At 40.6% G+C, this 12,609-nt stretch overlaps 1 protein-coding gene across 1 annotated transcript in view; it reads right to left on the reverse strand.

Annotated features, from left to right (window-relative positions):
* Positions 1-1,326: 1,326 nt before the first annotated feature.
* Positions 1,327-12,609, reverse strand: part of LOC140076148 (carboxypeptidase O-like) — a 42,400-nt gene continuing 31,117 nt past the window's right edge. Inside the window, exons 9-11 of the mRNA XM_072122656.1 lie at positions 8,760-8,962; positions 3,976-4,060; positions 1,327-1,613 (exon numbers count right to left, since the gene is read on the reverse strand). Coding sequence (XP_071978757.1) covers positions 1,327-1,613; positions 3,976-4,060; positions 8,760-8,962 — 575 coding nt within the window. The remainder of the gene's footprint in view (positions 1,614-3,975; positions 4,061-8,759; positions 8,963-12,609) is intronic.

The following is a 12,609-nucleotide window of genomic DNA, read 5'->3' on the forward strand; positions in this document are numbered from 1 at the left end:
CTATACCCCAGACGCTGGACCGCAAGAGGAAATACAGCACATCATCCCCTTATCAAACGAGCTGTGTCAGGCAGAATTTTCAGGTGTTTCACCAGATACATAATGGAACTGGTCGCCGCCATGCTGGAGACCTGAAGTTTCAATCATAGCAGCACAATATGGATGCCCCATACTGTCGCTCTTAATCATGGAAGTCGTCTCCATGGCTGCCTCCACATGTCGTCCCCTTATCAAACGAGCTGTGTCAGGCTGATTTTTCGGGTGTTTCACCAGATACGTTATGGAACTTGGTCACTATGTCGCCATCATGCTGGGTTATCGACTAAATATACAGTCAACATTTTGTTCACATAGGAAATCATTTCATCGCTTCTTGCTCACCTCCTTTGGTTCCTCTCTGCCGCCTTAACCAGGCAAAATAATGATACATACAGTGCTACACGTTATCCTCGCCAAAAGGAATTTTTTAAATTGGTTTGAAGCCTGAGTCCATTTGGGGTATGTCGCCATGCCACTCTCTAGGCTGCCGCTGTTGCCGCTGCCTCTGAGTGCCGTCTTCTATAGTGTCAGGGTCAATTATTGGATGTTTTAGATGCTATCTAGCCTTATTCGGTCACTCTGTCATCGCCATGCTGTTGCCCATAATTTTGGCATAATGGTGTGATTAAGCAGCCTCAGAGGCATCCATGCATGCTGCCCCTGCTGTTTCCTGTCCATTTCCATGGTGTTTCCATCATTTTCTGAGTTTTCCAGGTGTTTGGCCAAGTTTCCCTGTGCAGAGCCTTGGTCCCCTTGAAAAATGCTTGAGTGTCCCATTGACTTCAATGGGGCTCGTTATTCGAGACGAGCACTTGAACATCGGGAAAAGTTTGTCTCGAATAACGAGCACCCGAGCATTTTAGTGCCCGCTCATCTCTATTCCTGACCCCTGATCTAGGGTGTAATGACCCTAATGATCAGCCACCTTTAACTGTGTGACAATATAGATCGTCTAAATGCCTTAACGGCTGGTTAATTTAGACGACTTATCTCTCTTCTGTCCTAAAGCAGTTAACATGGTCAAAACTGATGATAGATTTCTTGGCCTCATACTGAGCAGCATTATTTGATATGAACATAGTAAGGCATACATTGTGGCAGGTGAGCTGTTCCTTTTGTTATTCATTACTCTATTATTACATAACATATTAAAGAGTTTATGAGTTATGATTTATTGTAAACAATGAATCTTTAATTGACATAATTAATATGCACTAGTTTGTATTTTACAAATTACATCAGATATTATAAAAAGGAAAATATGTTTATCAAGAGAATTGGTCATAATTAATGAGAGAAAGCATAATACACACAGATGAAAAGCGAAAGAAGTGTATTTGTCCATAGTGAACCAATAACAACTGCTCCGCCACCAACATCCAGTGGCTCCAGATATTTTTCATTTATGTAGTCAAACATGGACAACATAGAGGTCAATGTTTCTTCACATGTTGGTTTTATCTGATCAGCTGGGAGTTCAAATCCAAATTCTCCATCATCTCGTAGTTCATAGGTATACGCAAATTTAATCTTTTGTTCAGCTGCCCAGTCTGCTGATGTTCCTGAAGTATAATCTGAAATGAAGAAATAGACAAAGATGAAAAATGTAAAAAAAATAATGCAGGTCCAGGAAAAGTCAGCGCCCAATACTTTTTACAGCTTCCTGGCAGTGGAGGAGTAAGTAGCTGGCAGGAGTGAACCTAGCCTCTTTGTTGCCTGAGGCAAACTATAGAAAGGCACCCCCCCTGTCCTGCCGCTCCAATAATTTGGGATACAATGATACAGTGGTTTATTTTTACCACAGCCCTTTTCTGCGTTTACTCCTCACTTTCCAAAACCCATAACATTTTTATTTTGCCATTTCCAGAGGAAAAAATGCAAATGCAGCAAAAAACACATAAAGACACATTGGGGCACATTTACTAAGGGTCCGCAGCCGCGAATCCGTCGGGTTTTTCCCGAATATTTCTGCTTTGCGCTGTATTTCACGGGATAGTGGCGCACGCGACCGATTTTTGGCGCAATCGCGCCGATTTTCATGCGACAGAAATCGGGGGGCGTGGCCACCGGACAACCCGAAGGATTCGGAAAAATCGCGGAATTTAAAAAGCCATTTGTGTCGCAAGATCAAGCACTCACATACACCAGAGAAAAGCAGGTGAACTCCAGCGGACCTCGGCGCAGCAGCGACACCTGGTGAATATCGGCGCACGGACCTTAGTGAATCCCGGCAGAACCCGAATCAGCGACGGAGAATCCGCCGCTGGATCGCGACTGGACCGGGTAAGTAAATGTGCCCCATTATGCTATTTTTGTTTTCACGTTTTTCTTTTTTTCAGCTTTCATGGCGTGGTCCAGATGAAACCTTTGCTTTGAGTTACTTCTGTCACAAAAATGTATATGTTTGTTATGTTTTAAATTTTAATTATTCTGACATCTGTATACAGACCTGAGTAAGGGCTTACATTATTATCATTCTAGGGACTGGATGACCTTTTGATCACTTTTTACTTCATTTTTTATGTGTGGCAAAAAGGTGAAAAAGTTCAACTTTTGGGATAGTTTTTTTTTAAATATTTTCATAAATCGGGCATCTAGTTCACAGTGACAACTAAGATGTTTATGATTTCATAAAAATACATTTGCAAACTGTACCCTATATACCCCATATATATCTGATCACATGAAATCCCAGCATGGTGGCATGGGGAGGAGTAGGAGTCCTTGGTGGCACGCTGTGATCAGATATATGAATGGGGTACAGTTTTCCAATGTAACAGGACCTCTGATAATATCACCCTTGTTACATGAAATGAAAGAGAAAGGACTTCCGGTTCCGGCTCCAGCATGTGAGGACAGGGGACAGCGGAGCTCCACAGCACATAGCCCGTAAGAGATCGCCCACACGCACAACAAGAGCCGGAAAATAAGGCTTGCTGAACCCGGTAAGCTGCAGGACAGCACCCGAGAGGCGGCTGGCGCATAGCAACACCATAAACAAAGCGGGGTCGGAGACACAGGAGAGAACCGCATGGCCAAGATGGGCCGACCCGCTGAACAGCGGAGCCACGCGGTGACCAGACAGAGGAGGATGGGGGTGAGTCAGATACCAGCAATACATCCAGCCAACAACCACATATAAATTACAAGAAGCTGGCTAAAGAAGTGGTGCGTAGAATGGGCCCCACACTACAGGAGGCGATATCATCCACTATAGCAGAGTTCCTGATAACCTTGCAAAATGATATAAAAACTAATGCAAATAGAATAGAGGAAGCGGAGCAGCAGATTTCTTCAATGGAAGATGATACTGCCGGAGTAATGGCAAGAGTAAAGCTGCTTGCTGCTGACAATAGAAAAATATCTGAAAAATTAGATGACCTGGAAAATAGGTCAAGGCGCAGCAACCTGCGCTTTGTAGGTCTGCCTGAGACCATAACGGAACTGGTGCTGAATAAGGTGTTCTCTGATACGTTGCCTGATTGTTGTGCATAGACGAAAATTTTCCAGCGGAAAGAGCGCACAGGATAGGCCCGCCGAGACCAGTGCACTCCCCATCTACGCAGTCATCAGGGATGGGTGAGCGCCCCAGGCAGGCCATTGCGAAATATTTAAGCTATGCGAACAATGAAATGAAAGATGAGGAGACATAGGACATGGGGAGGGGCTGCTGGAATCAGCCCAAGGAGGCCCAAGTTTCATTTATTTAGTATGACTTTATCGGAACATGCCATAATTTACCTCTTCTACAGTTTCCTACATGTGCCTGTACTTAAGAGTATGAGAGAAAATAGGGAAAATAATGCAAAGAATGAATAATACAAAGAATTAGAAAAACACAATTTTAATGACATTACATTAGAAAAGAGTTTTTGCCAACATTTGTTTTGGCTAGACCAAAAAAATTTCTGTAGTATATATCCTAATTGTACTTACATAATATGACCGATGTAGATCCCACTACATATTCATTATCATGCAATTCTTTCATTTTTTCAATAGCTCTATTGGCAACTGTTTCCTGGTTAAATAAAAATTGGGAAGTTTTACCAATAATACCAAACCTTCGTAGATAGATATTGTTTGTCCAGATATATAAGTAATTCTATTTGTAATTGTTTTGAAATACAATAGAAAGTTTTATGTTAATATACATTTTGTTTTTTGTATTTAAGTGTTCAGAATTATGAAGACTTCTATCCTATTTGATAAAGATGTGGTGTTATTTGTCATTGCTTTACTTGGCTTTTTTGGTATAAAAAAAGTCTCAAAATAGTCGTATTGAGGGTTTTTGAGACTTTTCACTGCTAAAAAGCCTGACAGGGCTATTTCCACCTCTTCATTAATCTGGTGTCAACATAGAACAACTGCTAGTGCAAAACCAGATTCATGACTTAAGACTTTTGCAAATAGTCTCATAAAAAGTGTCATAGTTAATCCAGTCCCCTGCTGGTCTATATGCTGGAGTTGGTCTAATGTTAAATAACGCCCATAGGGGGTTTGATAGCCCATCACTGCCCCGATGCAGCCGGATATATTAAGACGATCCAGCCTCTTGATGTATCTGGCTGGGGCTTGTATAGCATTTATTTCTACATAAGTGCAGCCAGAAAATTTTCACATATGAAAAGTCATCGGCTGCAGCGAGTGTGCAGATGTGGGGACAGGCTCGCCTTGGGCCTTCCCACTCCCTGCCGACCGTGCCCACCCTCTGGCCGGCCATGACCTCCCCTTAAAGCCCTCAACGCCCACCCTGGAGTGGTGCAGAATCCCTGATAAACAACCCCCAAAGAGCTATGGTATGCTGAACCTTTTTTTTTTTTTTTTCCCAATGATAGTATCAAGTTGAGTATCAGTATTCTTTGAGGGTTATGTACAGTTTTAAAAATTTGGTTCAAGGGCACATAAAAGTACATCAAGTAAACTGATATTTTTTGCAACTATTTTAGAAATCGAGGCAAACATCTAGAAATTCTAAAGATATTGAAAGGCTATTTGTAAAATCCTCTTTGCTTCCTTTTTAATGGGCAGGAATTCCAGGTTGTGACATCAACTAAGAGTACTGAGACAAGTGCGCTGAGGGCATTCATCTGACATGCACAAATAGCCCAGCCAATCAGTACACTGAACCAGTGTTAATGCTTGTACAGACAAAGTTCACAGCACAGAGTACTTAAAGGGGTATTCTCGTCTGGGCATTCACATTCAGTTTGATAATTATGCCATATATAAACATTTCTTCAATTAGATGTTATTAAAAAAAATGTTCCTGTGTGAAGATAAATTCTCATAATGTAGTCATTTTGTCCCTTAGAAACGAGATGGCTTCCTCGGATACGGCCACCTCTGCCTGAGAGATTGCACAAATAAACAAAAAGGTTTTTGTATATGAAATGTCCGGGAGTAACTGCAAGTCCCACAACTGTCCTGTGGTAATGATCGCTGAATCCAGGAGGTCAGGTAGGACTCTATAGCGCAAGTCTGGCCACCGCTGTGACGAGTGTGACGTGGTCGTATCCGAGGAAGCTATCTCGTTTCTAAGGGACAGAATGGCTACATTTATGAGAAATTATTTTCACACAGGAACATTCTTTTTAATAACATCCAACTGAAGAAGTGTTTATATATGGAAGATAAGTGAAACTGAATGTGAGTGCCCAGACGAGAATACCCCTTTAAGCTCTTCATCATAGTAAGAAATGATCATTTAGTAATCTACTAAACTACAAAGAAAAAGATATAATAAAACATGGCCAACTACACCATAACAACATCACAGTATGTGTACATACTCGAGTATAAGCCCACCCGAGTATAAGCCGAGACCCCTAATTTTGACACAAAAAAGGGACAAACCTTTTGACTTGAGTATAAGCCGAGGGTGGGAAATGCATTGGTCACAGCCCCCTGGAGTACAGAGCTTCCTGCCCCCTGGAATATATAGCCTGCCTGCCCCCTGGAGTATATAGCCTGCCTGTCTGCCCCCTCGAGTATATAGCCTGCCTGCCCCCTCGAGTATATAGCCTGCCCGCCACCTCTAGTATATAGCCTGCCTGCCCCTTCGAGTATATAGCCTACCTGCTTGCCCCACAAGTATATAGCCTGCCTCCACGAGTATATAGCCTGCCTGCCCCTTGAGTATGTAGCCTGCCAGCCCCTGCCTGTAGGAAAAGAAAAAAGAAAAGTGAACTTGCGACACTCCCCAGCATCCATCGCGGCTCCAACATCGGCGTGCCGATGTGTGTGCCGATGCGGCTGATGTCACAAAGACTGCGACAGACTGGGAGCCGGGATGTCGGGGCCGTGATGGATGCCGGGGAACATCGGAAGGTGAGTTAACATTTAGTTTTTTTCTCCTTGAAAAGCCGAGTTAGGTTATATCAGCGCATTTTTTGTGCTGAAAAACTAGGCAAAGCAAAACCCCTGATAAGTAGGCAAACATCTACAGATAGCTTATGAGTGTTAATTAGAGAATTGCTTACATTAGCTTAGTGCGGAGTTAGGAAAAAGTTGTTATTCTATACGATTATTCTCTAAAAGAATCTACATAGTAAACTGTGAATAAAAAAGTGGCTCCATGATATTTACTTAAGGACATTATAAATCGCCTTTGAACACCATTCACAGTTTTATATATAAAGATAATATTCAGTACATAGATGTTCTTGCTTTTTATGTTCCTAACTGCATTAACAATTGCAGGATAGAAACAAAGCAATTTAGCAGAAAAACTTAAAATAGTTTCATACAGGCTAACAAGAAGCAAGTGACCATTCTTATGGTCATAAATAAGAATGGTAGGCATGCCCTCAACAGCATGTAGTTAATGCATACTCATGGTAAAAATGTCCACCAGAAATCTGCAATTTAACAACAAAAACCAGAGACACACAAGACAAGTACACAAAAGGGAATGACAAAGGGAATGATTCCTACAGGAGAGGATCTTGTCACGGGTCTAGCCTCCCCCTTGATGTCACATCACACCCCAGTAAGGCTCCCATTGAGCCCAGACCTTACTGAAAAAGTCCACTCTGTGACCCATAGATGCTGCTAGGGACTCCATACTTCTAACTTCTCACATTCTCACCAGAAGAGTTGATTGGGTGGGGTGAGACGACCTCTTCCAGTGATGGACTATCATATACCTGGCTGCAGTAAGGATATGCAAGCTGAGTTTTTATGTTACCTTAGGCAGGGGATGTGGGGGTAAATTAAGCAGGTAGAAGAGGGCTGAGAGGTATCAACAGTGAGAGTACTTTCCGGAGCAATCCCATTATCTCCCCCCAAAATGGCTGAATAAGTGTACAACTCCAGTCGATGTGTTGTAGAGTCCCAACCATTTCCCCACAGTGCCAGCATACACCCGGTATGTTAGAGAAAAGCTGATGTAGTTGAGCAGGAGTATCGTACCAGAAATAAAGCAATATTCAACATTCCACTACTGTACAACATATAAAATAAACAGTTATAAAAACTATCAGCATGATACTTAATATACTGTACAATATGTAGAATAAATTTGAGAACTCTTAGTATTATACAGTATTATCATTAAAAAATGTACAGCGTACCATAGCTTTATGTCTTTATCAAATATGATCGAAGTCTTTATAATTCTGAACACTTAACATACTGTACAAAATGTCATCGAAGACGTATTTATGTCAGTTAAGTTCAGTTAATGTATTGGCAGTACTGCCTAGGTTGAAGGGAATTCTCTGACCTAAACTCTCAACTTCAAATGAAGGAATTATATTCAGAAAACCTAATTGCAGCACGGGACATGAGTCCTCTGGTGAGGCTGGAAGGAAAGCAGATACAGGCAGTCCCCTACTTAAGGACACTCGACTTACAGACAACCCATAGTTACAGACAGACCCTTCTGGCATCTGGTGAAGCTCTTATGCATTTCTATAGTCCCAGATTGCAATAATCAGCTCTAAGATGTCTGTAATGAAGTTTTATTGATCATCCTTGGTCCTATTACAGCAAAAAATGTTTAAACCTCAATTGTCACTGGGGCCACTGGGGCCAAAGAACAAACCTCCGCACCCTATTTTGTACGTAACCCGGGGACTGCCTGTAATACTTGAAGTTGTTTTTCCTGCATAAAGCTTGAAATTGAGAAAATAGCTGTCAGTCATATACAGTAGGATCTATACAGGATAAATAATGAAATGTTTAAAGGGGTAATCCAGGTATAAGCATAATTAATATTCAAATTGTCCATTAACATATAAGGTAATATGTAATTAATTGTTATATAAAACTTAGCTCCCCTTAACAGAAAAAATGATCTGAACATATAGTGTAATGATGAAAAGGAAGATGGAAAAATGGAAGATGGCTGCTCTCTTAACTGTCATGTGGCCATCATAATGTTTGGCTGTAGCTGCTTACTTACTGGTTACTGCTAGAATATTAACTCAGAGATCACTGAGATCATCTCGGAGGAGCTGTTATTGAAAACTGAGGCATAATGGGAGTAGTGTTGTTGTAGTATCTTGAAAAAACAGCCATCTTGGAAAGCCCAATAAATTTGGTGAATTATAAAAACTATTTAACTATAACATAAATGCCATTGTATTATTGCATTCACTTATTTATAGCATTCTCAGTTTTTGTGCCAGATGTACATATTTGTGGAATACCCCTTTAAATCAACTGTTATATATTCTGCTGTTAAAATGTGAAAATCTGAATTTAAGGGTATTTACCATTTCATTATGATTTTCAGATTGGTTTGTTTTGTATCCGTAAGGAAGAAGAATAAGCTTTCCAAAGTTGTGTATTGTAAGGTACATAAGCATATTGGATTTGACCAGTATAAATAATTTGACCAAAGCTTTGGTTTCAAGTTCTGAAGCAGCACTTGGACCACAAAAAACTATACTATCACAGAAAGTATCTGCTCCAACACCTGAAAATTAAAGTAATACAAAATATATATTAGTAACAACAAAGTCTGCCTTGTGTGCTTGATAAGAACATAAATGATCACATAACTTCATAATATTCTATATGTATTTCTGTGGTTGTCAGTCCCTATCATATAATCAAGTAATAATATTAGCATCAATAAAATGTTATGTTTATTAAGACAAGGTATAATACTACTAATAATAAGCAAATGATTTTGCGGCAGTCAATAACCCCTTTACGCATTATAACATACAGTACATGTACATCATAATCATTAAGGATTTATGAATAGGGCTTAAGGACTGAGCCCTCTCTTTATACATGGTAGGTGTTGGATGCATTTTGCAGCCAACTCCTTCTGCTGACACCCGCTAGCGGTGCTGGCAATGATTGCGGGGGTTAAAAGTTTAAATTCCGGCGGGTAAATGTTGACGGCACATGGGCGCTACCATCTTGGTTTGGATTGTGACTTCCGCTACATCATCAGGTATCTACGATCCGTTCCCATGGTAACCTGGAGTCTGTATGAGTCTCCAAGACTTGTCATTGAGCAGGATCTATACAAGTGTGCCAGAGGCCATGCAAATTATCCACATACTGCAATCCTTTTTTTTTTTTTTACATTTTTAATGACTTTTTAGGCCCTTGAAGGTACTTTATAAAAAAAAATTAAATTAGAAAATGTTTTAAATCACCTTCTTTTTTCTTTATATAAAAAGAAATAATCAAATAAAATCATAAAATTGTACTGCTGCATCCCAAAAGTCCCATTCTATCAACATATGAAAATGATTATTCCCCGCCCAAAACACCACTTTTTGCCATCTTACAAAGAATTTGATATAAAGTGATCAAAAGGTTGCACATGTCAGGACCCACTGTACCACCACGAGAGATGACGTAAGGCAACACCTGGGAGAGGAGTCTTAAGTGGCACCCGGTTTTCACCAGTGCCTGCTGCAAAGTGGGTTGGACTTGCTGAGGCAGGAAACCATTAGGTCGTTCCAAAGGCGCGACTTTGCTTGTGGTGGTAGCCAAGGCGAGGTACAGAATTGTAAGGCTGAGACTGAGTCATAGACAGGCTGGAGGTCAGGACAGGTGGCACGGGATCACAGTCAGGAACAGAATCTGAGTCATAACGGAAAATCACACTAATTGCACTAGGAATGGGAGACAAGCACAGGGCTCAAAGATCCGGCAGGGTAAACAGGAAAGGGCTGTCAATTTATCAGGGTTAGGTGGGCAGCCAGCGGCAATCATCGGTGTGCTGGCCCTTTACATCATACAGAGCCGGCGTGTGGGTACCACCGCTGGAACGAGGGGAGGTAAGAGACGCTATAGCCGGGCACCAGGGGCACAGGGAGGCACACGGGTGCACCTGTGACCCGGGACATCGCAGGGGCACCCATGACAGCACAATCGCCAGAATGGTAGAACTGTAAATGTCATCACATCCAGCAAAAAATGTAACCTTATAAAGATCCATAAACTGAAGCATGAAAAACTTATTAGCAGATTAGGACAAAGAAAAACATTTTTGCACAAAAGGTTTAAATTTTATAAGGGTATTATCAGAAGAAGACTGCAGGATATTGGTTCCTGGTGTGGAAAAAAAACCCTCAAAGACACAGAAAACCACCAATCCCTTAAAAAAAATAAAAATGTTAAATGCATATTAGGCTAAGAATCTATAAGTACTTGTCCTGTATGACAAAAACTTTAAATGTAAAAAAATAAAATAAAGGAAGAACAATGGCCAAAGGAAGAACAATGGCCCAATTTAAATCATCCATCACACAAACAATATATAAAACAAGATCAAAAATGCTTTACGAATTAAATGTGGAGAAATAAATAATAACTTAATAAATAAATTACTAAGGTCTTTACATAAAAAATAAGCCCTCACACAGCCACATTGACAATAAATGTCAAAAGTTATGTTGCTTGGAAAGTGATGATGGTAAAGGATTTTACCCCTAAAGGATTTCATTATGCATATTTAGGTTATTTAAACATCTATATACATACATTTGGTATTGTGTGTGTACTGACTGAAAAGTTATGTCATACAATAAATGCATAAAACAGTAGACCATATGAAACATAATATTGTGCTATCTAAAACAGTCAAAAGCAACAGCACAATCTAAAGGGTCCTAAAATTATATTGCCCTCTGCAACACAATCACAAGCGGCCAATGGGTTGCTATGGAAACTGGGAGCCCAATACTGTATTACATGACAGCCATATTGGTACAACTATTAAGCGTTGCCAAATACAGGACCTAATAGATTATCTAATGACACCATCAAGCTGATCTAATAAAGTACATTAATTATCTACTTAAGGGGTTTTTCCATCTGGATCTGGACATTCACATTTACTTTAATACCTCTGGAATATTATTTAATTGCATGGTACTTTAACCCCTTAGCGCTCTGCGCCGTAGCTGTACTGCGCTGAGTCCCGCGATTAGCGCTCAGCGCAGTACAGCTACTGCGCAGAGCCGATGCCGGTTCAGCGCTGCATAGCAGCCGAACCGGCATCGTTAGCCGCGGGATTTCAGCAGTAATTTTACCGCTGACATCCCCGGCTAACACCCGCGGTCGGAGTGGGCTCCGATCGCGGGTGTTTAACCCGTTAAATGTCGTGGTCAACGCGACCGCGGCATTTAACATGCCTTCTGGGGGTCTTTACCCCACGATCGGCCCCCCGCACCGTTTTCGGGGGGGCCGATTGCTGTTTTGGCTCCTCTGGGGTCCGATCGGGACCCCAGAGAAGCCTGGAGGGTTTACCTTTAAGATGGCGTCTGTGACAAAGGCTGGCACTGATAATACCCTGCAATACATTAGTATTGCAGAGTATTATCAAGAACAAGCAATCAGATGATTGCTTGTTCATATCCCATGGTGGATCATGTAAAAAATGTACAAAATAATGTTTTTCAATAAAAAATTACTTTATAAATCACTAAAATTGCCCATAAGCCCCAAAACATATAAAGAGAAATATAACGCTCAAAAAAGTCTAAATCATAACACAAACCCCACATATATAGTATCACCGCATCCGTAACAATCCATAGCATAAAACTAAATAACTATTGAACCCATATGATGAATGCCGTAAAAAAAACCGTCAATAACCCGCCAAAAATTATGATTTTTACCTATTATATCCCACTAAAAATGCAATAAAAAGTGATCAACAAAACATATGTACTCCAGAATGATATTGTTGCAAAGAACAACATGTCCCGCAAAAAACAAGCCATCAACCAGCTCTGTAGCCAAAAACATAACAATGTTATGCCACTTGGAAGACAGCGATGCAAAAATGATAGATTTTTCCCCACATTAGGGTTTTATTTGGCAAATTTAGTAAAACATAAGAAAAAATATTCATGTCTGGTATCCCCGTAATCGTATGGACCCATAGAATAAAGATAACAGGATTATTAGGCTATATGGTGAACACGAAAAAAAAAAAAGTAAAAAATCCAGTACAGAATTGATGCTTTTCTACTAAGGACCTCAAAAAAAGTTCCAAAATTTTCAACAATAGGTGATACCAACCCAAAAATGGTAACACTGGAAAAAGCATCTCGTCCCGCAAAAAAAATGCTGTCACATGGCCCAAAT

The sequence above is a fragment of the Engystomops pustulosus genome, chromosome 8, assembly GCF_040894005.1.
Source record: "Engystomops pustulosus chromosome 8, aEngPut4.maternal, whole genome shotgun sequence".
Classification (NCBI taxonomy): Eukaryota; Metazoa; Chordata; class Amphibia; order Anura; family Leptodactylidae; genus Engystomops; species Engystomops pustulosus.